Source organism: Mandrillus leucophaeus, unplaced genomic scaffold (assembly GCF_000951045.1).
Source record: "Mandrillus leucophaeus isolate KB7577 unplaced genomic scaffold, Mleu.le_1.0 Scaffold62, whole genome shotgun sequence".
Classification (NCBI taxonomy): Eukaryota; Metazoa; Chordata; class Mammalia; order Primates; family Cercopithecidae; genus Mandrillus; species Mandrillus leucophaeus.
Window position 1 is genome coordinate 5,803,674 of NW_012106697.1, and position 26,687 is coordinate 5,830,360.

The window sequence follows — 26,687 nt, forward strand, 5'->3', positions numbered from 1 at the left end:
CACTGTGTTGGCCAGGCGGACTCAAACTCCTGACCTCAAGTGATCTGCCAGCCTCGGCCTCCCAAAGTGCTAGGATTATAAGTGTGAGCCACTGCACCCAGCCCAAAGTAGTATCTTTATACAGTTATTTATTTATTTTTTTAACATCACTTGCTGTTATACAGACACACATAGACTTAAAATTCTGTACCTCTGGCCTAGAGGAAACCACTTTTAAAAGTGTTTGTGCTTGCAGACATTTTCCCATCATAGAAAACTTTCCATGAAGGTATATATATATCTTTTTAATGGTATACCATAATTTATTTGACTCTTTGTCTATTGACATATATATAAAAACTTGCGTTACTTCCAATTTTTTTGCCCCTATAATTAATATAGCAGTAAAATTCCTTATACTTTTTCATATTTCTGTTGGGCAGAGTCCTAGGAGTGGCAATGCAGAATAGAAAGTCCTTTAGGCCAGGTGCGGTGGCTCACGCCTATAATCCCAGCACTTTGGGAGGCCGAGGCAGGTGATCACATGAGGTCAGGAGTTCCCGACCAGCCTGGCCAACATGGTGAAAATCCGTCTCTACTAGAAATAAAAAATTAGCTGGGTGTGGTGTTGTGCGCCCGAAGTCCCAGCTACTCTGGAGGCTAAGGAGAAGTGCTTGAATCTGGGAGGCGGAGGTTGCAGTGAGCTGAGTGGTTGCAATGAGCACCACTGTACTCCAGCCTGGGCAACATGTGAGACTCAAAAAAGTCCTTTAAAATTTTGACATATGTGGCTCAGTTGCCTTCTTAAAAGCTTGTAGAAATAGATATTTCCCCCAACAATATATGAAAACAACCATTTCCCTGTGTCTTTGTCAACATTAGATACGTGAGTCCTTTCCTCTGCCTTGGCAGTCTGATGGTGTCTCGTTGCTCTAATTTGCATTCCTCTAATAAAAAAGGGGATTGCATTTTTTTGTCATACATTTATTGGTCATTGTTTATCTTTTATGATTTCCCTTTCAACTTCTTTGCTTGGTTTTCTTTTGAGTTATTTTTCTTATTTTTGGAGTCTGTATGTAATAATATTTCTTTGTTACACATGTTATAGATATTGTCTCCTAGTCTATCATTTATATTTCGTTTGCATCATCTTTTGTGAAACAAGAATTTTGTATTTTAGGTAGTCAGATTTGTCGTTTTTTTCCCCCTTTCATACCATTTGGATTTTGTGTTTTATTTTAGAGAAGCCTTTTCCATTCCAAGATTATAAAAAGCTGCTCCCTTATTTCCTCTTAATTCTTTTTTAGTTTAAAACATGTTTAGCTGCTTAATCTTTTTGGAGTTATTTATATGCAAAGTGTAAGACCGTAACCTTTTATTCCCATGTGAGTATCAAATTATTCCAACATCATTTACTGAATAGTGTGTGATTTTTATCATTAATTTCAGTTTTTTAAAGAAAATTATGTTCTTAATTTGCACATATATAGCTACATCAGTTTGTGTACTCTCTACCATTGTGTTGATTTATTTATTCCTATACAGTCACTATACTGTTTTGATATCTGGTAGGGAAAATCCTTCCTTAATTTTTTTTTCCAAAAAATTTTAACCTTAAGCATTTATTTACTTTTGTGGAAAAACTTCTATTATTCGTTAAGCCTTATCTTAATGCTTGTTTAGATGGCATTTCATACCTTTGATTTTGTTTTTATATGTGATTTATTCATTCAGTAATCTGCTTTGTATTTTTTTCTTTTCGTTTCAGAGTCCTGTGTATGGAAACTGGCATGAATCAGCTCAGTCTAGAAGGGTAGTAATTTCTCATAATATGGATAAAGCTCTGAAGGAAGGTAAGGATTAAATGAGAGTATGTAATTACCATGTAAAGCAATTCATTATGTTCTAAGAGGAAAATAATAATCTCCAGCAAATTTATTCTTCTTGTCTGCATGTAGCATTAGGAATTTTTTCTTCGTGAGCTTGTATTTGGTGACTAAATACATCCATGTTTTGTCCGCATGTAAGGGATTTACACATTTGTTGAGTAGGAATTTCCAGATCATATGAAACTAGCCAGCCATGCAGAGCTAGTTCCATCATATGAAGCACAAATCTCTTCTCTCTTTTCTAAAATGGGTTTTAGGAATTTTTTTTTCTTCTAGTTACAACCTAGAGACAGCATTTTGGGGATAGACAGACTCAGGCTCACTCACAGACAAACCAGTTAAACCCAACTAAGTGTTAGTAGTCTTTCAGAGGAATGAACATGCAATGAAGCTTGTATTGAAGAAGGCAGAAGCGGGGTGGTGGAAGGTAAAATATGGCTATGTCTGAGAGTGGGAATAAATAAGTGTGCTTTTAAATATTAAAATTTTAAAAGATAATATATTTTGAGGATCAAATTAAGGTTTAAGAAAGATTTTAAATATCAAATTTCTAAAAACAGGGACAGTTTTAGTTAATTTTCAGAAAACAAGCCATGAGTTTTTCAGGTGAATACATGATGATAGACATGACGTTAAGAGAACTGAATAAGTGATAGGTACATACATAAGTTTTACTCATCATAGTTCACAAAAATCACCATATCAAAATCTGAAAATGGGAGTACTATATCAGTACAGAAACAGTTTGAAATTGTGTGGATTCATACAATTTTAGACCTTTGGGGACATAATTAAATTTTTAAAAATATTTCTATTAGTAGTTAAAGTACAATGACATATAAAGCTTACTGGATTTAAAATTTAGCTATTATTCATAATCTCATAATCACGATTTTAGAGTATAGGATTGGCTGGGTGTGGTGGCTCATGCCTGTAATCCTAGCATTTTGGGAGACTGAGGTGGGTGAATTGCTTGAGCCCAGGAGTCCAGCCTGGTAACATGGTGAAACTCAGTCTCTACAAAAAATATAAATATTAACTAGGAATGTTGGCACATGCCTGCAGTCCTAGCTACTTGGAAGGCTGAAGTGGGAGGACTGCTTGAGCCCAAAAGGCAGAGATTTGCAGTGAGCCTGGATTGCACCACTGCACTCCAGTCTGGGTAACACAATGAGACCCCATCTCAAAAAAAATGTGCAGGATTTATTCTTAATTGCTTTTATTGAGGTAAAATTTACATACTTTGAAATGTACAAATCTTAATTATACAGTTCAGTAATTTTCATAAATGTGCATAACTGTATAACCACCTCATTCAAAATAGAGTACATTTCCATCATTCTAGAAAATTTGCCTCATGCTCCCCTTTGATCAACACCGACCCTTCTTGGTATCACTTCGTTTTGCCTCTTCTAAAAGTTTATGGAAATGGAACCATACAGTGTGTATTCTTTTATGCCTGGCTTCTTTCACTCAGCATAATGTTTTCGAGATTCATCCATATTGTGTGTATCAGTTTATTCTTTGTTACTTTTGGGTGGGTGGTATTCCATTACACTGATCCAGCTATCACAATATGTTTATCCTTTCTCCTGTTGGACATTTGGGTTATTTCTAAGTTTTGGAAAGTTAGTCAATAGTTGCTATCAACAAGTATTTCAGTGGACATACATTTTTATTTCTCTTGGATAAATATCTAGCAGTAGAATTGCTGAGCCATACGATAGTTGTATGTTTAACTTTATAATAAATTACCAAACAGTATTCCAAAATGATTGTATCTTTTTAGACTCTCACGAACAATTTATGAGAGTTCCGGTTGTTTCATGTTACCACCACCATTTGCTGTTGTTTTGTTCCTCTTTTAGCCATTCTGATGGGTGTATCTTAATGTGGCCTGAAATTATGTATCCGTACTGACTATGATATTAAACACCTTTTCATGTGTTATTGACAATTTTCAGATTTGTATTTGTGATGTGTCTATTCGAGTCTTTCTTTTTTAAACTTAAATTTATTTATAGTTTTTAAAATATCTGGATTCATGTCTTTTGTTAGATACAGATAGAGAGAATTTATCTCCTAGTTTGTAAATTGCCTTTTGTTTTCTTAATGCTGTCTTTGAGTGGATGTTTTCAATTTTGATAAAGTCCAATTTACCAGTCTTTTCTTCCTGTCTGTTCTTTAGATAGATAGGATGATGATGATTTTTTTTCCAAGTTCACCAGTTTTTTTTTCTGTCTCATCTCCAATCTGTAGTTAAGTGCATCCAGTGAAATTTTTATTGCACATTTTGTGCTTTTCATGTCTAGAATTTCCATTTGGTTCTTTTTTCTTGTTGTTGTTTCTGTAATTTTTGCTTCTCTGCTGAGATTCTCTCATCTGTCAATTATTATGACATTTTTATTTTTACTTTCTTGAACATATTTTGTAGTAGCTGCTTTAAAGTTCTTTCATGCTAATTCCAACATCCGGGCTATCTTGATGTTGGTTTCTGTTAATGGCTTTTTCTCTTGACTAGATGTCACTTTTTGGGGGTTTCTTCTGATGTCTAGTTGTTTTTTATTGTATACTGGACAATGTGGATGCTGCTTTTTAGACATTCTAGATTCTGTTGTCTTCCTCTGAAGAGTTTTTTAGTATACAGTTTAATTGATGGTTGATCACCTTGAAGATACTTGGTTTTCTATACATTTTCTTAGGATGGGTGTGTTTGGATTTTGTCCTTAACTAAAGTGAATCCCTCAGTCTGGGGACATAGACTTAACTCCTCTGGTTCATGGCCTGTCCACAGTTGCAATGAAAAGCCCAACACCATTAGTGGAATTCCAGCTCCAAACTCTGTCTCCCCGGTGGACAGTAGCTGGAGTATCTGCTCAGGTCTTTGAGTCTTCCGGCTGTTGCTTTCCACTGGTCTCCTGTCGTCTTACCCCTATACATGTGTAGTTCACAGTTGACAATTTTACGTGTGTAGTTCACAGTTGACAATTATACATGTGTAGTTCACAGTTGGCAATGAGTTTGAGAATCTGTACTTAGATTTCATGGCGTTTATTTCTTGGCTTTATTTTCAGCAGCCCTGGCAACTCTTAAATCTGTTTCCTGATATATTTAAAAAAAAAAAAAAAAAAAAAAGACCTTCTCTTCCAGTTTACTGCCTGTACCTCTAAGACTGCTGTTGCCTGTAGGGAAAAGCTGTGTGTAAACATGGATCTTACCTAGTGCCATTCCTTTCTTTCAATAATAGATTCCCTTCTAATTGCTAAGTTTGGTTGCTCTCAGTGCTTTTATGTACAGATGGTTCCTGATTTATGATAGTTCAGATTATGATTTTTTTACTTTTGTGGAGTGGGATGGGGGTGTTATTAGGATGCAACTCCATCATAAGGTGAGGAACATCTATAGTTTTTTAATATTTTTTCCAGATTTCCAAATTATTTTCTATAGGAAGGTTAGTCTGATATAAGCTATTCTACCACCCCTGGAATTAGAACTCTGCCCTTAATATTAAAAAATTTTTTAATTGTGTTAAAATAGACATAAAATTTATCATTATAACCATTTTAAGTATATAGTTCAATAATGTGTTTTGTGTGTGTGTGTGTGTGTGTGTGTGTGAGATGGAGTCTTGCTCTGTTGCCCAGGCTGAAGTGCAGTGGCACAATCGCGGCTCACTGCAACCTCCACCTCCTGGGTTCAAGCAATTCTTGTGCCTCAGCCTCCCAAGTAGCTGACATTATAGGCACACACCACCATGCCCAGCTAATTTTTGTATTTTTAGTAGAGATGGTGTTTCACCATGTTGGTTAGGCTGGTCTCGAACTCCTGACCTCAAGTGATCTGCCTGCCTTAGCCTCCCAAAGTGTTGGGATCATAGGCGTGAGCCACCGCGCCTGGCCTTATTTCAGTAGTGTTAAGTACATCCACATTATCATGCAACCAATCTCTAGAACTGTTTTCATCTTGCAAAACTGAAACTCTTTACTCTTTACTTGTTAAGTGACAACCCCTTTCTCTTCCTCCAGCCACGGTAACCACTGTTCTACTTTTTGTCCCTGTGAGTTTGGCTACTCTAAGTATCTTACCTAAGTGGAATCATATAGTATTTGTCTTTTTGTGTTTGGCTTGTTTTACTTGATGTCCTCAAGTTTCATCCGTGTTGTAGCATGTGACAGGATTTCCTTCTGTTTTCAGGCTGAATGATATTCCATTGCATATGTGTGTGTGTGTGTGTGTGTGTGTGTGTGTATATATATGTGTGCCACATTTTGTTTATCCATTCACTCATCAGTGGATGCTTGGGTTGCTGTCCACCTTTTGGCTATTGTAAATGATGCTGCTATGAACATGAGTGTCTCTTTAATTTTTGAAGACTTAGAAATTTATCTGTATTTAGACGTGACCTTTATTTTAGACCAGTTTGTTTCAGAAGTACTTGTGGGGGAAAAAAAAAGACAGGATAAGGGTTGAGGCTTAGTTGGCAAAAACATTATCCTCAAGCTAATTTGTATTCATTGGTTTCTTCTGAAAGGAAAATGTTTTCCAAAACCTTTGGGTAAGCGTTTTAGTTTATTATACTTCGCCATTTGTTTTTAAACCACATTCTTAATGTTCAAATTTTTTTTTTTTACCTGTCCTTTGCTTTAAAGCGGTTTTCAGGGAAAAGCTGCTGAAGTTGCGCATTATATAATCTTAACAGAAGGAGAGCTAGTAGCTGCTAGAAAGTTAGTTATTGGGAGTAAAATTCATGCATTTGGCAGTAGTTATTCAACAGCAACAACAAACAAAACTAGAATCACCTTCCAAGAAAAATTTGACCAGTTAATTTTATGGAGAATTAGAATCTAGAAATGTATGTTGAGAAGGCTAAGAGGTTTCATCAGCATGTAGAAAATCTTTAGTGGTTATAATTTGTATCTCGGGAGTGGTTTGATTTATATTTCTAAACCCGACACCAATATATTTAATTGGAATTCAGAATGTTATTAACTAGCTATAATAGATTTAATATTAATCAAATTGAGGGTCTCGTACATTTGCAAAACATTAAATAATATACTTGTTAAGGCTGAAGTAATTTGAGTTCAGTTATATTAAATGCTTATGAAATATTTATCTAAAAATCTCCTCCTTGGAAGCTAATTTAAACTAGAGAACATTATGGTACTATTTTATCTTTATGTATCTATTTTATTGTTTTTAGAGTGTGTAATTTAAAAACATTTAAAGAGTTAAGTACCATATAAGGCATGCATATGTGTCTGCAGGTATACATGTTCTACATGTTTGTGAGTAGATATTATGACTAAATTTGTGCTTGTGTTGTAGCTCAGTATGTTAGGATTTAAGTCTTTACAGATTGAATTACAAAGAAGAAAGAAGTAATAGTCAAAAATGCAGAGCAAAATAATATACTCCAGGTTTCTGTGGAACCATAAGAAATACTAAAGCTACAAATGCTGTGAGTTAAATGGCACACTTGAGGAAAGTGATCGAAGCATATGACTGCTCTGTTTTGCTAGCCAGTTTAAAATGTAAAACTATATTTTAGGGGTTCAGATCTAATATGAATGAACTCTTGAGAAGTCAGAACAGTTACCCTTCTGTACCAGATAACTTCAGAAATTTCTCCAAAAGCTACATTTATCAGAAAACTGACAGAAAATAGAAAAAAAAAAAAGACTTCTAAAAATCTTTTTGACTTACTATTAAATCTCAACAGCTCTATTGCCTAATTTTCACTAGCCTACCTTGAACTATCTCCAGTGTGGACCAGATAATTTAATTGTATAATTATTGAGTATATGTTATTTGTTCAGTGGTGTGTTGAATGTTAAATTGAAAGTTCTTGAATTGAAAATATAATTCTTCATGAGATTGTATCTTTTTCAAGACCTTGGGGATGCTGACCTCAGACTGTCTTATAAAAGACACTGTCTGCCACACAAAATACTCTGAAAAACAGAAACCCAAACGCCACATACAAAAAAACCCACTGTCTGAATATCTTAGAATTAAAGGCCATGACCCTCATTTTTTGCAATTAATGTTACAGACTTTTTTTTTTTTTTTGAGACCAAGTCTCACTCTGTTGCCCAGGCTGGAGTGCAGTGGCATGATCTCAGCTCACTGTAACCTCCGCCTCCCGGGTTCAAGTGATTCTCGTGCCTCAGCCTCCCAAGTAGCTTGGGACTACAGGGATGAGCTACCAAGCTCGGCTAGCTTTTGTATTTTTAGTAGAGACGGGGTTTCACCATGTTGGCCAGGCTGGTCTTGAACTCCTGACCTCAGGTGATCCACCCGCCTTGGCCTCCCAAAGTACTGGGATTACAGGCGTGAGCCACCATGCCCAGCCCACATATACATTTCAAGGTGAGTACACTTCAGCTAGTTTTGATTGGCTCTTAATGCTTTTCTGAGTTTCAGTGGTAAATATGCCTATAGTAACGGTTATACACAGGATCATAACTTGAAAACAATCATGACAGCAGAAGATACTGCAAGGTCATTGTCAAAGTATAACAGAAGTTTTATGGAGAACAGAACTTGTGTATAGAACTTTTAACAGCCTTGGAACAGGTCCTGGATAAGGCAAACCTTATGTGGTAGTCTTTTTTCCAAGGCCCGCCGTATGGCTGTTCCAGATGTCTGGCTGTCTCGGAGTTAGATGGTGGCACGGAGGAAGCAGGACTCGCGTGACTTCTCCCACCCTTTAGAAAGCTCAACTCATCAAGTTCTAGTTCGTGCTCTTCTCCCAGTGACATGAAATATGTGTACTTTTTTTTTTGGATAAGTAAATAGCTCTATCAATCACATAAACTAATAACCCCAAATCTTTCCAGAAGATGACTTTCCATTGCGTTTTAAAACTTTACAAACCATAAAAGACCATCTAAATGAACAATAGAATTGTTGTTGTTGTTTATCATTGTCATTAGACAAGTTTCTGGTTGAATGAGGACTGTCTCTTTGTTCTAAGAGACCCAGGCCGTGGACTTTTATGACCCATGGGGCTCCACCTCATGGGCAGGACATGTATCTCTGAATTGTATTTCTGAATTGCTCAGGGGAAAAGGCAAGGGTAGAAAAAATGGCCCTCTTGAAGCTCTCTTTCTTACACTGTTTACTTAGCTCATTCCTTTTCTGAAAACTTGTGGGTAGCAATTACCTAACATCCTGTTGTCTAGACTAACATGGGAGCCTTTTAACTTGTGTCGTCATCTATAGTTTTTCTCTACTTTGTTTTCCTAAATCCTGTTTTCAGTTTAACCTAACTAAAACTAAAGTTTCCATCATGTTACATCATTCTTTATAATCTCCAGTGGCCTCCTTTTTACCAACTCATTTCTTTGAGAGCAGTTCTAAAACTAGATATACTTGAATGACAGTAGCACCTGAATTTGTGTTCGGTGTTATCATGGCTTTAGAAGGAAGATTTTTTTGCCTGGCAGTGGGGATAAGCGTTCTTTCATTTCTCATGGTGATTAATTATATTGTTTCTGTGTATTTTTTTTTTTTCTTTAGTTGGCATCTTGATCTTGAATGTTTATTTCTTAATAAAAGCCATGAAATAATTTTATGGTTATGAATTTCTCTGTCTCCTTAAATTGACCCGTAGGGTATGTTTCATTTTGTTCATATGTGTACTTGTGTAAATTAGTTTATATGGTTATATAATTTATATTTAGAATCATGGCTTTGTTTTCTTCTTCTTCTTTTTTTTTTTGAGACAGTCTCGCTTTGTCACCCAGGCTGGAGTGCAGTGGTGCAGTCTTGGCTCACTGCAACCTACGCCTCCCAGGTTCAAGTGATTCTCCCGGCTCAGCCTGTGGAGTACCTGGGATTTCGGGCGTCCACCACCATGCACGGCTAATTTTTGTATTTTTAGTAGACAGAGTTTCACCACGTTGGCCAGGCTGGTCTGGAACTCCTGACCTCAGGTGATCTGCCTGCCTCAGCCTCCCAAAGTGCTGGGATTACAGATGTGAGCCACCGCGCCAAGCCTGTACTTTTTATATTTAAGTTATGTATAGTTTTATGATACTTAGTTTGAAGAGAAGCATCGTTGCTGGGATTACAAGCCTGAGCCACTGCACCTGGCCTCACCTGTTGGTTCTTTGTGTCTTGTGCAGCAGTTTTACAAAGCACAGCCTTTTACATATATTTTTTCATGTAAATGTGTTTTAAACAAACTGGATATCCAGTGGACGAGGATGCTATTTTAGGTTTTGCCTGTCTTTTCCTCATGCAGCTATCTTGTTCAGCTATGTGCAGGACTACAGTGTGCTGAGTAGAAAGAGTGACTGGCAGGTAGGAGACTTGGCTTTGCCACCTCTTTGAGCAAGTTACTTCACTTCTTTGAACCTCAGTTTCCTGAAGGGATGAAACTCACTCCCTGTGTAGGAACCACGGTCTATATGTTTGTTGCCAATAAATGAGATGATAGGATGAACCCATTCCTGTTTCTGCAGTTTCATCTGGGTCAGAAACCATTTCCGCTGTTTTTCCTTAATGGAATCATACAATTTAGGGATGAGATGTAGCTACCTTTGGCAAGATCTAGAAAACATAACAGCCATATATTCAAATTAATATCTGAAAATGAGCAGAAAATGACTGAGTTTCAGATGCCTTGTTTTCTGGTTTTGCTTTTATTTTACCTTCCCTTTTGTGTCCAGTGCTTAGTGATACGGATATTGATTCCACCTTACATACTAGAAGCCCTCTATAAATTGTATTTGCTGTGTAGTAAAAGATCGAGGTAGTATCTTTTTTTCTGTCTTTGGCAATTAATGGTTCTCAGCTGGAAGGCACAGTTATCTTATCCCTACAACTGAGGCCACTGGAATCACTCTGAAAATTTATCTAAACCTTTGTATCATTGTTTGTGAACAAAAATCTTAATGCTGTGGCATATTTTTGAGTTATGGGATTTAAAATGCTGTTTTATAAATTATTATAAAGCTGAATTGCAAGAATACTGGAAATGTGAAAAAACCTTGAATGTACGTCCATGGTTGATATTCAGCCATGGAAAAAGCCATCATAGAATATTAGTACAAAAATTGTGCTTCCTTTGACCTGTAGGCACTTGCAAATATGTGATTCCATTGTGATTCAGTTTTCTAAGAAAATTGACTCCCTCTCCCCACCATACAATCCCTCCCCCCAGAAGCTCACCTAAATTTCTTTCTTTTTTCTTTTTTTTTTTCTTTCTTTGAGTCAGGGTTTTGCTCGCTCACCCGGGCTGGAATGTAGTGGCGCTGTCTGGACTCACTGCAGCCTCCACCTCCCAGGCTCAAATGATCCTCCCGCCTGAGCCCCAAGTAGCTAGGAATATAGGCGTGCGCCACCACATCCGGCTAATTTTTGTATTTTTTGTAGAGATGGGGTTTTGCCATGTTGCCCAGGCTGGTCTCAAGCTCCTGGGCTCAAGTGTTCCTCCCACCTTGGGCTTCCAAAGTTCTGGGATTACAGCCGTGAGCCACTGCTCCCAGCCAATTTATTATTCTTAAGCTTCTAAATTGGCATGTAGTGGCCAAGATGCATAAAATGAACCCCAAATTCTAAGCTAAAAACTTGTTTGACAATTATAGGTTAGTTGTTCATAGGGAATTGTGAAGTAGATCTGGTTCACGTAGGATTCCCGGGGATAAAGTAGCATGCAGATAAGCAAAGAAAAGCAGGAGGATAAATTATTTATCTGAAATGATGTATAATCACATCTGTAATTAAGCCCAATCAAATAGAGTTTGAAAAGTTAAAAAAAAAACTCTGAGAAACAAGTGATAAAAAATGACCTTGGTACCCTTGAGGTGGAGCAGGATTGTGTAGCTAAATGTTTTTCTCTCTTGGGGCCCTGTGGGGAGTCACCACCAAGCCCACCAATATTTTATTTTTGAAAAGACGTAGCTTCTTGCAGACATCACGCTGGCTTCAGCTTCTTTCTATATAGGCTTTAGAAATAGTGCTGTCCAACACAGTAGAGCACCCCAAATGTGGCTGGTTCAAATTGAGATTGCTGAAAGAATAAAATATATACCAGATTACAGAGCTTAGTATGAAAAAAAGCAAAGTATTTTATTTTAAAAAAGATTTTAAATATTGATTACATGTTGAAATAATATTGTGAATATATTTTGTTAAATGAATATATTTTGTTAAATGAATATATTATTAAAGTGAATTTTACCTGTTTCTTTATACTTTTTTATTATCTTATTTTTTATGAGCTTCTTGTTGTGGTATCTTTTTACTTTTTTAATGTGTCTTCTAGAAAACTTAAAACTTACATATGTGGCTCTCATATTCATATTAGATAGCACTGGTCTATGGCTAGGCTTTCCTAATTCCGAGGCACAGAATTAAGAACATAGACACTAGAAATCTTCCAAAGAAGGCGATTGGCCACAGAGGCTGAGCCTAGTGTGATATCTAAGACTGGTTTATGGGATTCTTCCTATGTTAGTTGAAGTCTTGTTAAGAGACAGAAAGCACAATGTAATTGAACAGGGAGAGTTAAATATAAAGAATTATTAATGTACAACATGGGATTTAGTACTAAGGAGTAAAGAGACACCAAAGAATATAGAAAGAGCAGATATTGGGAGCAGCCATTCTCGCTAGGGCTGAGGCAGAGCACCTTAGGACAGAATAAATTTGGAAGAAGTTTCCTTCTTTACCTTAGAATTGAGATCCAGGCCTTGGAGAAGGCACAACCTTGGCCCACTTGATGGTGAAGAAGGTTGAGCAGATACCACAGGCGAGGGGGAGCCACCTATAGGATGCCAGCAGAATTCTCTCGGAAACTGCCCTGTGGATGGCACTGGAACTCGCTATTGGGGTAAACACCCTCGGGTGCCATGCCTGCTGCTAAATGTGGCAGGAACAGAGAAGAACACACAAGAACTGGGGAGAGCAGCCCCTTCCTCCTCCAGTTGCCCTCCAGCATGTGCTACTGATAGACTTAACGTTATGCCAGTGGGCAAAGAAACTGACGGTGTTTGCAGGGCCCAGCTCCAGGATCATAGAGCGGGACAAAAAGGCTGAATTCGGAGCGGAGAGGCAATAGATTGATAATGGGTGCACTTCATAAGTGTATTGCTCTGATTTTTTAATAAATTTAGGTAGTTTGGCACCAAGATGGAATATTTTAAAATAGGGCTCTGTAGGAAAATTTAGGACGTGGTCACCATACCTAAACATTCTAGTTAGATGAGACTCTTTCGTTTTAAAAGACTTAGGAATTCTCATGAGTTCTGTTTTCTCCTCTCTTTAATTTTAAACAGTGAATATTAATAGTTAGATGGCCAGTTTCCAGTAGAAATGCGGTCTTGGTGTTTGCTTCTTTCATTTGTTTTACTCATTGCTTTGTTTATTCCTGGTAGTGTTCGACTACAGTTATAGAGATTACATTCTGTCCTGGTATGGAAGCCTCAGCAGAGATGAGGGACAACTTTACCATCTGCTCTTGGAAGACTTTTGGGAGATTGCCAGACAGCTGCAGCACAGACTGAGTCGCGTGGACGTGGTTACAGTTGTCTGCAATGATGTTGTGAGAGCTTTACTCACGCATTTCTGTGACCTGAAAGCTGCTAATGCCAGGTAACTGTTATAAGCAACTTACCCCCTTTTTTTGCATTACATTTTTTTTTTTTTAATTGAGTAAGGGGTCAAAGTCAAGGTAAAACTCTAGAATATTCTGCCTATTGCTGGCACTTGCTTGAAAATGTAGATTTATTAAGGGGGAATAATTATTGTGTTCTGATAGAGTAGTTTTGTTTTTCACTTTCTGCTGGAAAACCACTTATAAATACAATTAATTCTATAAATAAACAGTAAAATGAATTTTACTGAGCCAGCACTGTGATGATCTTATAGTATTATGAGTACCTAGACATAAAAAATTTAAATATAGTGTTTTCTAGCATGAGCACAGTGAATGAGTTTACAGTATTTAGACAAATTTAAATATGGTTCATGTTTCTTTTTGTGAGTCCTGTGTTGAACTCTGTTGCATCACGATATCCTGAAAACTGATTTTCAAAGGTACTTAATATTGGAGCTTCTGGGCTTTAACTAGAGAAATTTCATTATGAAAGTAGCTAATATTTAGGCTTATTAGCCCTTTGTATTGTCACATAACAGTTGTACATATTGGAGCTTGTAGGCTTTGATTAGAGAAATTTCATTATGAAAGTAGCTAATATTTAGGCTTGTTAGCCCTTTGTATTGTTATGTACCTAACAATTGTACATAAAAAGCTGTCCAACTGAAATGAGTAGCCTTCTGCCTGTGTGGATATGGACACGGTTGGAACAGGAATGGGAATAGTTAATGTAGCCTATTCTCGCCTTCAGGGAAGAGGTGAAGTATTTAGATGACGTCACCCTTCTGCCCTGTGATGCTGTTCCTGTAGGCGACCTTGCTGCTGAATGCGGCTGTGCAGCAGGTCTCCATTCCCAGCTGTCTTGCCCCTTCCTGTGACTCTTCTTCCTTCCCTCAGATTTATGAGGCCAAAATCCACAGAGCCGTGACATGCCCACTGTTTTCCAGCTTGCCACCCCTGTGTTTTGCGAACTTTTTTTTAAAACTATGACCCACTGTGAGAAATTCACTTGATATTATGACCCAGTTTCATAAAACAGTACTTTTATTACCTCTAATAACTTTGACACTTTTTTTTAACATTTTAAAAAATTAGTGTTTAAGACCAATTCAATTTTATTTTCTTACTTAAAAGTCACAAACTATGGTTTGAAAACCGTTACTGTAAAGCAGTGATTCTCAGACTTTTTGTTCCCAGGATTTCTCTACATTCTTAAAAGTTTCTGAGAACCTCAAGGAGCTCATTTCTATGGGTTCTATCTAGTAGCGTGCTGGAACTGGCTTGTACGGGTATGCAGGAGTGAGCTGTGCACAGGTCTTCCCAACTTTTGGTTCAGTTATACCAGACTGGTAGCTTGAAATGGGCCGTAGTGAGGGTATTTACACCATGGAATGGGCAAATGATCCAAATCAGAGCATTTTTTTTCTCAGGAGAGCCAACATTTACCATTTCACAACTCATCGTATCTATTGATATTTACCATATTTGATATTTAAAAACTAGGAATTTTTAAAGTGCAAGAGTACATGGTACACTTTTCCTTAGCCATAAGAATGATGATGTCATCTCACATCATGTAGCCTGTGGAAACTACTATGCTTGGAAGAATGAGAGTGAAAAAGACAAATGACCTTTTTATATTACTACAGTTTTAACATCCCAGATCCCCTGCAAGGATCTTGGGGACACCCAGGAGTCTCTGGACCTCCGTTTGAAAACTGCTGCTTATAGAGAAAGTAACTTCCAGTAAGCGGGGAGGGATGTGAATCAGTAAGGAAAGTGAGAGAAATAGGGCTCTTGGGTTACCTCCTAGAGTCTCAAAAGCTTCAGCCTCTGCTTTCGAAGTGTTCACCAACCTCTGCAAGCACCTGCTAATTTGCTGTGGTATCCATTATTTCAAGTGTTCCATAGTCCCTCTTGACAAATACTGTGAAAGACTTGTTTGAATTCAGTGAAAGCTCATTTGAAAGTATGTAAATGATGGTCCAATAGAGGACAGTATTCTATCTCTCTCTCCATATGTATATATTATTTTTTATTGTATTTTTTTCTTTCAGACAGTCTCACTCTTTGCCCAGGCTAAAGTGCAGTGGTGTGATCTCGGCTCACTGCAACGTCTACCTCTCGGGTTCAAGAATTCTTGTGCCTTAGGCCCCCGAGTAGCTGGGATTATAGGCATGTGCCACCACACCCAGCTACATTTTGTATTTTTAGTAGAGACAGGGTTTCACCATGTTGGCCAGTCTGGTCTTGAACTTCTGACCTCAAGTGATCCACCTGCCTCAGCCTGCCAAAGTACTGGGATTACAGTGAGCTACTGTGCCGACTTGAGGACAGTATTTTAAATCAATGTTTATTCCAGTTAGAAAACTGATGGGTTTAGATTTGGGAGAAGAGCAAGTGGTTAGAAAAATTCAGTGGTTTTATGATTATCTAATTTCAACATGAGAATATATTTTTCATCCAGACGTTTACTAGCTTTTGAGATTACTGCTTTTGTGGATAATATAAATATATGGATAAAGCATCAGAATAATAGAAACAGAAAGTGATTTAATATTAGAAGCTCCTTCTCTTTGGGCTTCTAGTTTTCTTATGCCAAGGGTAGATTTATTTCACTGGCGTCTGGGCTATGCCTAGAAGCTCTAGTTGATAATAAAGAATAAAGAACAAAATGAAGAAAAAAAAATTCTACCACATTTCTCATGGATTATGGATATTTGAAAAAGTACCAGTAGGTCACTGGCATTTTTCATACAGATGATTGTGTCCTGGAGAACTAATATTGTCCGTGTAGCATCTTATACAAACCATACAATCAGACCGGCAGACAGTGAGTCCAGGTTTAATGGCAAATAGCTGTATCTGCTTGCCCCAGGTCCACAGTGCTCTTGTCCTAGAAATCTCCAGTAGTGTGCAGATGTCTATTGGCTGCAGAATGACTTTGGTAGCCTGGGTAGCACCCAATTGAATTGGCCACTATCAGACAAACAATAATAAATTGCCTTAATAAAACAACACATCGTTTAGTTGACTGGTGGGCAATTGTTCCTGGAGGCAGCTTTCCGGTCAGCCTGTATTTATTTCTAGAACGTCATTCTATTGCCGCTTTAAGCCAATCTAGATCACATTTAATTCTTGCCTCTGCTTCCTCTTCCTTTGTCCCATCTGTCTTGCTCCAGCATGTTTTAGGAAAATCTAAAAATGATTGCTTTTATACTATTATTTCAATAGCATCTTTAATTTCATAGTTTTCTTCTTTGTTGGTCAAGTACTGGCATGCAGTTTGAGGGAAAAAAAGAGTGTGTATTTTTTCGTGTTTTCCTTCTTTATCTCTGAAATGTTCTTTTTTATCTTTGTAATTTCTGATTGTGGTGTAATGTAGAGTTGGGACTTGAGATTGAAACAGAGCAGGACTTGAGAGAGTTATTTCTACCACTTATTACCTCTGTGACGTTGACTGTTCACATAATCATTCAGATCTTAATTTTCTCATCTGTAGAATACAAGTGATGATGTCTACTTTTTGGTGTAGGTAGGAGGATTAAGTCATTGTACATTTGAAACTTTTTAATAAATATTAAAGTCCTTTTGCTTACTCAAGGAATGAGAACCCAGAGGTAAGTAGTAGGAATTACACAAACAAATGATTGATCCACACGGAACACAATAAGGATGCTGCAAAGACTGATGGCTACAACCCACCAGAAGGCTAGTAGACGTCTCCTGCCACAGAAGCAGCCTCACCCCTCATGATGCTTTCTTGGCTTTGAAGCAATACTTGATGTCCACTTTCTAGAGCACGTCTTAAGAATATCCTGCTCGGAGTTAGTGGAGGGATTCCAGGGAGAGATCTGCCTTTCCTTTTACCGTAGATCAAGCTGTTTTGGCCAGCCCTCTGGCCTTTGGCTCAGTCAGAAGGATTTTCTCTAACTTAGCTGTAGGAGGGAGAGGAACTTGTGGCAGTCTGAGCGCCAGTCTCCTTTGTTGTCTGCCTTCCACTGATACGGAGAAGGCACTGTGTGCTCTTTGAGAGGGATTTTGATATTATTTAAATAAGCTTCTCTAGTAAAAGTGGATTTTTTTCCCAACTTCCTCCAGTGCTTATTAACTAAATAGATATTTTAAAAAAGAATTACCTTTAAAAGTGCTTGACATGATAAAGGAGTAGCATCATAACCTTACTATAATAAAATATCAACCTAGCTGGCAGCAAAGCTAGAGTTTAAAATAATTGAAGATGCCTTTTTTAAAAAGTCAGCATATCAGTATATGCAAAAGGCTTCTTCTAAAAATTTCTTTTCATGTCATTGGCTTTACACGTTAGGATAGAATTCCTCCAGGTTGTACAAGACAGAGGAAACCTTTCTTTTCTAGCGAGATACGCTCTAGAAACTAGTCTTCAGTCTCCAGTGCAAAACTAAATTTCAGTTAACACCTGAGAGGCACGAGTCATAAAGGCACTAATATGCACTACTTTCATTTCCTGTGCAGTACCTGGTATGTTTCTCTCCCTCTGTTTCATGTTTTTTCTCAGTGTTACCTACTAGTTACTGTAAGAATCTCTTATACTTTGTCTCCTTATCTAGAAGACATTAGAAAAAGCAGCATCCCAGGCTTTCCTGAATCACTATCAAGATACTTTGGGAAGGGAAGTATAGAAAGTTCTGTTTTCCAGTCCTCTTCACTCAGATCTTCCAAATTAATGGTCCTGGGATGGAGTCAGTACTGACAGGGAGGTGCACAACCAAAGTTGTCAAGACTGGCTGAAAAATACTTGGGAGCCTCACAGAAGGCAATTTGCCAACAAGTTAGATAACGTGGAGTTTATAGACCCTCTGGCTCACTAGAAATACCTGTAAGCTTTTTATCCTGTGATCTCCCAGTCAGAAAGCAGGCTGGCGACCTTGGTTTATGCTTTGTTAGGTTTTTTTGAGAAATGAAGCTGGAGGTCACACTTAAGAAAACATCTAGAAGACTTAAAAATTACCTAAATAAATACTCGTACCTTTTTAGATTGTTGCTATGATTTTGGAATTATCTGTGTACCCTTTGATGCTACTGAAGCTAGTCGTTACGATTTCATTTGAAATCCAGAAAGGCCACACGTTTGCATTTATTCTAGCAAAAGTTTTCCAGGTTAGTTGATGGTTGAGGAAATTTGATTTTTGAGGAGATGGCAGAGTTACTATAACCAGTGTGTCTCCCATTTGAAATATTTTTTACCTACTAGTACATAAATGAATTGTTTCTAGAAATTTCTCTCCTCCTTTTTCACTCTCTTTGTTTAGACATGAAGAGCAGCCGAGGCCTTTTGTGTTGCACGCATGCTTGAGGAACTCAGATGATGAAGTAAGATTTCTACAGACGTGTTCTCGGGTTCTGGTGTTTTGTCTCCTCCCCTCAAAGGATGTGCAGTCTCTCAGCTTACGTATAATGCTTGCAGAAATTCTCACAACAAAAGGTAGACTTGTACAGTTGATTTTACTAATTCAATAAGTGCGCAAACTAATGTGCTACATACTAATGTGAAAATAATTTGTATAACACCTATGCAGACCTTGTTTACTGTTGAACATACGGGATTTGAAGTATTTTCAAAATTTTGTTGTTATGTCTCTCAAAGTATTTGGCCACACAGGATAAACTTACATTTTTAATATGACATATTGCCAGATACACGGTCCATTATGTTGTATGTTTTGACACAGAAAACCAGTTCTTATGCTCTCCACAGGGAAGCATTCATTTGGGATAGCTTTTGCGTTATCTAGGCCAATAATATGTACATTAATGAAAGTATGCGTGTGTGTGTGTGTAATAGCTATATAATATCCATAGTGTGTATGTTTATATATTACGTGTGTGTGTAATAGCTATATAATATCCATAGTATGTATGTTTACATATTACATACGTGTGTATAATAGCTATATAATATCCATAGTGTGTATGTTTATATATTACGTGTGTGTGTAATAGCTATATAATATCCATAGCATGTATGTTTACATATTACATACGTGTGTGTATAATAGCTATATAATATCCATAGTGTGTATGTTTATATATTACGTACGTGTGTGTGTGTGTGTGTGTATTCAAATTCTTTTTTTTTTTTTTATAAATAGAGGTGGGGGTCTTACTATGTTGCCCAGGCAAGTCTTGAACTCCTGGGTTCAAGTGATCCTCCCGCTTAGGCCTCCCAAAGTGCTGAGATTACAGGTGGGAGCAACCATGCTTGACCACAGTCAAATTCTGATTAGTATATTTACTTAAAATATCTTTGCTATATGATTTACTGGTAATGCCTATATAGTAATGCATTGATTAACAACAGGGATATGTCTCAAGAAATGTGTCATTAGATAATGTCATTGCACATATCATAGAGTGTACTTACACACCTACATGGGATAGCCCACTACACACGGAGGCAATATGGTGTAGCCTATTGCTCCTAGACTGTAAACCTGTACACCATATTACTCTGCTGAATACTGTAGGCAGTTGTAATACAATGGTATTTGTGTATCTAAATATAGCAAAAGTACAATAAAAATACGGTATACAAGATAAAAAAATAGTACACCTATATAGGAGACTTACCATGAATGGAGCTTGCAGGACTGGACGTTGCTCTGAGTGAGTCTGAGTGAGTGGGGAGTGACTGTGAAGGCCTAGGACATGACTGTGCACCACTGCAGACTTCATAAACACTGTACACTTAGGCTACACTAAATTTATTTAAAATTTTATTTTCTTCAATAAATTAACATTAGCTTACTATAACTTTTTTTACTTTATGAACTATTAATTTTTTTAACTTTTTGACTCTTGTAATTAGAGTCATTTATCATCATTATCAAGTATTATGTACTGTACATAATTGTATATGCTGTATTTTTATACTATTGACAGTGCAGTAGGTTTGTTCACACCAGCTTGACATCATTAAATGCTAGAAAATTTTCAGCTTCATTATAATCTTATGGGGGCTACTGTCATATATTCGGTCTGTTGTTGACCAGAATGTCATTATGTGGTGCATGACTGTACATAATTTTGTGAACTTGGAATAAATAAAAAGGAACTGTGGCACAATATAATGTGATTACTCGAAAAAAGTTAACTGTATCCAAGGAAATGCTTAGTCAGGATAAGAGAAACTCTCTCATCTCAGTCTCAGACAAATAGCATTGCATTTGAGATGCAGTGATTACCTCATTTGCTATCTCAGGATAAGCCAGCTGTGCCCATCAGCTGTTATAACCAACCACAGAGCAAAGAGGAAGTTTCAAATCTAAAGTTAAAGGATGGCTTTGTAATAGTGTCATTGACTTTTTAACTTCCTCTCTAAGGTCTGTTTTAACCACTTGGGGAGAATGTTGACTTGCATCCTTTGGCAGACTAAGTTTGCCAAAACATATTGAAACTTATAAGTAATATAAATAAATAAAAGAAAAAATCAGTGTACCTAATTTTTTTTGTTTTTTTTTTTTGTTGTTGTTTTTTGAGACGGAGCCTCACTCTGTCGCCAAGGCTGGAGTGCAATGGCGCGATCTCGGCTCACTGCAACCTCTACCTCCTGGGTTCAAGCGATTCTCCTGTCTCAGCCACCTGAGTAGCTGGGATTACAGACGTGTGCCACCATGCCTGGCTAATTTTTGTATTTTTAGTAGAGACAGGATTTCACCGTGTTAACCAGGCTGGTCTCAAACTCCTGACCTCAAGTGATCCACCTGTCTCAGCCTCCCAAAGTGTTGGGATTACAGGCGTGAGCCATCGCGCCCAGCTTTAATTTTGATCGTTTTGTTAGCAAGTTGAGTTCCAAATGACTTCCCTTCATTATTCCTTTACATTTCACTTATTTATTAAAATGACAACTTGATTATAGCCACAGATGATAACATATTTGGAGGAATAGGCAGCGGTATGTGTGTGCGTGTATACATTTTTGAATTGTTTATTGTATTATATAGATATTCCTCTGTTTGGCTACTTGGAAAATATTTTCCAAATGTGGTTTCAATTATGTGATGTATAAACAATTCCCTTAAAGAAGAATACGTTTCCCAGTGGCGATTTGTTCTTCTTCCTGTAGTCTTGAAGCCGGTAGTGGAGTTACTGAGTAATCCAGACTACATTAACCAAATGCTGCTTGCCCAGCTGGAGTACAGAGAGCAGGTGAATGAGCATCACAAGAGAGCCTACACCTATGCCCCCTCTTATGAGGACTTCATCAAGCTCATTAACAGCAACTCTGATGTGGAGTTCTTGAAGCAACTAAGGTATTTGGTCTTCAATTATAGCACAGCAACAGCTACTGATTATCATCTGCTGCCTAGTTAGGTTAAAAAAAAAAAACTAGTAGGGAAGCAGAAATAAAACAAGTCTATAAATCTTACTATTTGGTGACAGCTAAATTTATCCAGCATCACCTTAACAGTATACTTAGAATGAATTTTTTCAAAGTATTAGGTTTTTCAAATACAGTTGACTCTTGAACAATTTGGGAGTTGGGGGCACCCACAATCCCCATCGCCCCCACCCCCAGTCAGGAATCACATATAACATTTGACTTGGGCCTAGCACAGTGGCTCACACCTGTAATCCCAGCGCTTTGGGAGGCCAAGGTGGGCAGATCACTTGAGGTCAGGAGTTCAAGACCAGCCTGGCCAACACGGTGAAACCCCGTTTCTACTAAAAATACAAAAATCAGCTAGGTGTGGTGGCACATGCCTGTAGTTCCAGCTACTCAGGAGGCTGATGTATGAGAATCGCTGGAACCTGGGGGATGGAGGTTGCCGTGAGCTGAGATCATGCCACTGCACTCCAGCCTGGGTGAGAGAGCGAGACTCTGTCTCAAAAAACAATAAAAACAATAAAAATAAAAAATAAAAAATGACTCTCCATATACTTAACTACTAAATACCTTACTGTTGCCCAAAGCCTTACCAATAACATAAAGTTATTAGCACCTACCTTGTATGTTATGTGTGTTATGTATTATATTCTTACAATAAAGTAAGCTAGAGAAAGGAAAATGTTATGAAATCAGAAAGAGAAAATATATTTACTATGCAGTAAGTGGAAGCAGATCATCATAAAGGTCTTCATCCTCATCTCCACATGGAAGTACGCTGAGGAGGGGGAGAGTAAGGAGGGATTTGTCTCGCTGTCTCAGGTGGCAGAGGCAGAACACAGTCCTGTGTAAGTGGACTCATGCAGTTCAAACCTATGTTTTTCAAGAGTCAGCTGTAATGAGGCTGTAATAGATTGAAAGCTCTTCGGGTGTCAGGAGTACCTGCTTAGCTGCTCAGATGACTACCTTAGAAAAGCTTTGGAAGGACTTGGAAGGACATCAGAAGGAGATGATGTGTTTTTAAATTACAGAGTAGAACATTGTGTTGGTGTTTGTTTGTCTTGGACAGTACAGAGGCTTGGGTTTGGGAATAAGAGGTTCTAGATTAATTATTTTGAGAAAACACATTTGAAAATACCATAGGAGTATCTTTTATAGGGGAGCGCAATGTCCCTTGTTAGACCTGAGATATTTTAGGGGTGAGTGTTTATTTTTGTGTTTTTTTAATGGTATATACACATTTAGTGTGATTATATAGTATTGTCTAGTTTGTAAATTTTCTAGGCTTCTGTTTCTCTACTCTTCTTTTTAATGTTCCCAAATGATAATGCATGGGAAAGAAAGAAAACTCTTATATGTTCATTTTGTTTTTCATTAATAGTTTTGGTAAATCCCTCATGGAAAAGTAAAATATTGGTTGAAATTGGGTGTTTGAATTAGTTGAGGTTTTTAAACTTGTGACATTCACTTGTGAACTGGGGTTAACGTTAAGATGACTCATGCTGTTTAATTTTCTGATTCGAATAAAACGCCATCTAAGGAGACATACCTTGTAGATGCCACTGTGTTCTTATATATGGTGTCATATATTAATCTAGGTGTCACAGATACATAATGACGGGTTCAATTTACAAATATATACCTCAAATACATAATGACGGGTTCAATGTAAATGGATTTGTTTACAAGTAATTTAATTTTGATGTAATATATATCTGATATAATATCTGGAGATTTTATGTTTCTCTTGCCATGCATAATTTTGAATAGGCTACATGATATTCTTTATAGATTTGTTTTTATTTACATCTGAGTCTAGACATTTCTTTTCTGTAAGTGTGACACTTGAGCTAGAACCCAAGAGCCGGTATTCCAGGTTTGTTATGTGAGGCTTACAGGTTACATCCACTCAAGTCATCCTTATCCCAGCGTCCTTTGATTCCTTTTAAAGCCTCATTCTATAAAAGTGAAAGAGCTCACAGTGGTGGAACACCCTTGTTGCCTCTCCTCTCCCTAAAACTGCACACACACACACACACACACCCCAAACTCTAGTTGTAGGGATGCTATTCAAACCTATACTCGAATACTCATCCACCTGGTGTTTTCATGCCGGCCATTCCCGGATTTGCGGTGCCTGGTGTGACAAGGTAACATGATGACTGTGCCCCACAACATTGTAATTTCTTCCTAAGACATTGTTTATGAACACATAATTCATGTTGATAATTTGTGGCTTCATTGAATTCCTGAGCATTTTTCTTTAACCAAATAGTCTTTCCACAGTAAAGGCAGATGTGGACTATTTGGTAACCCCAAGCGAGTTTAAGATAACAATCGAGAGTCAACAGTGGCAGATTAAGAGAATCGGTATTCCTTGTTCTTACAGACTTGTGGGTGAGTGTTCTATTTTGTGTGCCAAACTGAAGATTCCAGCACATAGGGATGTATTTAATAGTTAATGGAGGAAACAGAAAGGCCTGAGATTTTTTTTTTTTTTTAAGAGACAAGGTCCTGTGGTGTTGCCCACGCTGGACAAACTCTTAGGCTCAAACAGTCCTCCTCCCTCAGCCTTCCAAGTAGCTGGCACTACAGGCGAGCTCCTGATTTTTTAAAAATCAGAACTAATTATTTTGAATGATCTACTACTGGTTCTCTAGCACCATCTGTTATTTTGCATCTTAACACAGTTCTGGTATTGTAAGATGAATGAATCTTGATAAAAATGAATGGTTTATCTTCTTCAAAATGTACCAGCCAAAGATTCAGAACTATTTAAATACTATATACCGTTCATCATCTGGTAGATAAAGAAGTAGCTCAAAAAAAAAAAAAAAAAAATCCTAGCACTTTGGGAAGCTGAGGAGGGCAGATTGCTTGAGCCTGGCAGTTCAAGACCAGCCCGGGGAACATGGCAAAACCCCATCTCTACAATAAAAAAACAATAAAACTATGGTGTACATCCAGGATGATTGAACAGCTTACTTCTGTTGCAGTAGGAACATCGTGGATTGCCTTAACTCAATTGACCAAAGATTACACCGAAGTTCTGATTTTACGTTTTTCCTTTCCCTTCTGATATGTGATGAAACAAAAATAGTGTGAGCCCTTAACTCTTTCTCAAAGATCACTTCCTCTTGACATCATAAATAGGGCAAGATTAAAGGGATAGCGCCCTAGGTGCCCTGAGAAGCAGGCCCTTTGGTCTTGAGCACTGAGGGACTTAAGAGGCAGTAGAAGTGCTAAACTGAAGAATGCCTTTGAAAAAATGAGATATGATTCACATACCATAGAATTCACCACCTTTAAGTGTACAATTCAGTGGTTTTAGTGTATTCAAAGACTCTGTGACTGTCACTACTATGTAATTTCAGAATATTTTCATCACCCTAAAAAGAAACCCTGTGCCCACTAGCAGTCACTCCCCATTCCTTCCCTCCCTGCAGCCCTTGGCAGCCACCAGTCTGCTTTCTGTCTCTATGGATTCGCCTAGTCTGGGCATTTCATATAAATGGAATCATGTAGTATGTGGCCTTTTGTGTCTGGTTGCTTTCACTCATTGTTTTCAAGGTTCATTTGCATTGTATAGCATATCAATGCTCCCTTCCTTTTTTTGGCTGAATAATATTCCATGGTGTGAATATAGCACATTTGGTTCATCCTTTCACCAGTCCATGGGCAAGCTGGATCGTCTGACATTTAAAGGATGCCTTTTGAGTGACCGTTGAGCATCTTCAGTGACATTGTTGGTGACTTTTGATAAGTGAGAGTGAAATAAAATGTTGCAGTTCCTAACCTGTTTCTAGTATGGCCTCCTGCCACGGCGTACCCACCGCCGCCGAGGAGTGACGGGACACAGGCACCAGGAAGGTACATTCCTTTTGTGCACTATTCCCGTTCTGTGTGTTGTATGTTCCTCTGTCTTCCACCTTATTACTAGGCTTTGCGTTTCCAGCAGAGTTTGCAGAGTCAGTGGGAAGCGCACTTGGAGGTATTTGGATTAGATAATCGAGCTTGTCGGGGGTGACTAGTCTGTTAGAGGCAAAAGGAGTCCATTCTCAGATTTAATTAGGTTGGATCCTTTTACAAGGGATCTCAGCTCACTGCAACCTCTGCCTCACGGGTTTAAGTGATCCTCCCACCTTAGCCTCCCAAGTAGCTGGGACAACAGGCACACGCCACCACACCTGACTAGTTTTTCCCATGTTGGCCAGGCTGGTCTTGAACTCCTGGCTTCAAGTGATCCGCCTGCCTCAGTCTCCCAAAGTGCTGTAATTACAGGTGTGAGCCACCGTGCCCGACTGGAGCTGTTTTCTTAATTCATAGACTGAGCTATTCTGTTGTTTTTCTGGTACAATTATAGTACTCTGCTATCTGACTTTATTGGTGTTTTATGTTACTAGCTTCAGATTGCTCTCAGTACAATTTTGGGATAGGCTGCCTGAGTCAGGTATTGTGTTTTATTTAGACTAAGCAGTTGATGTACCTATCCACTTTTATTTTTTACGTATTTGAGAGATGCATATTTTCTAAAGGAAATAAAGTCCTTCAACTCTGTTAGGGCAGAATGCACTAAAAACAAACACAAAAAACCTTGAAGGTGATGTTTGTAGTCCTGGAATAGTTTGGTTATTTTCTGAATCAGCATGAAGTGCTTTCACAGTAGAACTAGAAATGCATCTTTCAAATATACTAACTTAGTGGTTTTAACCTTGACTGTATGTTAGAACCACGGAGACCTTTTTAAAAAGTAAGTTGTGTATCCCACCAGCTTTTAAGTTGTGTGTCCCACCAGCTTTTAAGTTGTGTATCCCACCAGCTTTTAAGTTGTGTGTCCCACCAGCTT

At 37.9% G+C, this 26,687-nt stretch overlaps 1 protein-coding gene across 1 annotated transcript in view; it reads left to right on the top strand.

Annotated features, from left to right (window-relative positions):
- SNX25 (sorting nexin 25) overlaps positions 1-26,687 on the top strand; it is a 163,053-nt gene that overhangs the window by 46,233 nt on the left and 90,133 nt on the right. Inside the window, exons 2-5 of the mRNA XM_012000177.1 lie at positions 1,748-1,832; positions 13,256-13,472; positions 18,768-18,940; positions 21,581-21,767. Coding sequence (XP_011855567.1) covers positions 1,748-1,832; positions 13,256-13,472; positions 18,768-18,940; positions 21,581-21,767 — 662 coding nt within the window. The remainder of the gene's footprint in view (positions 1-1,747; positions 1,833-13,255; positions 13,473-18,767; positions 18,941-21,580; positions 21,768-26,687) is intronic.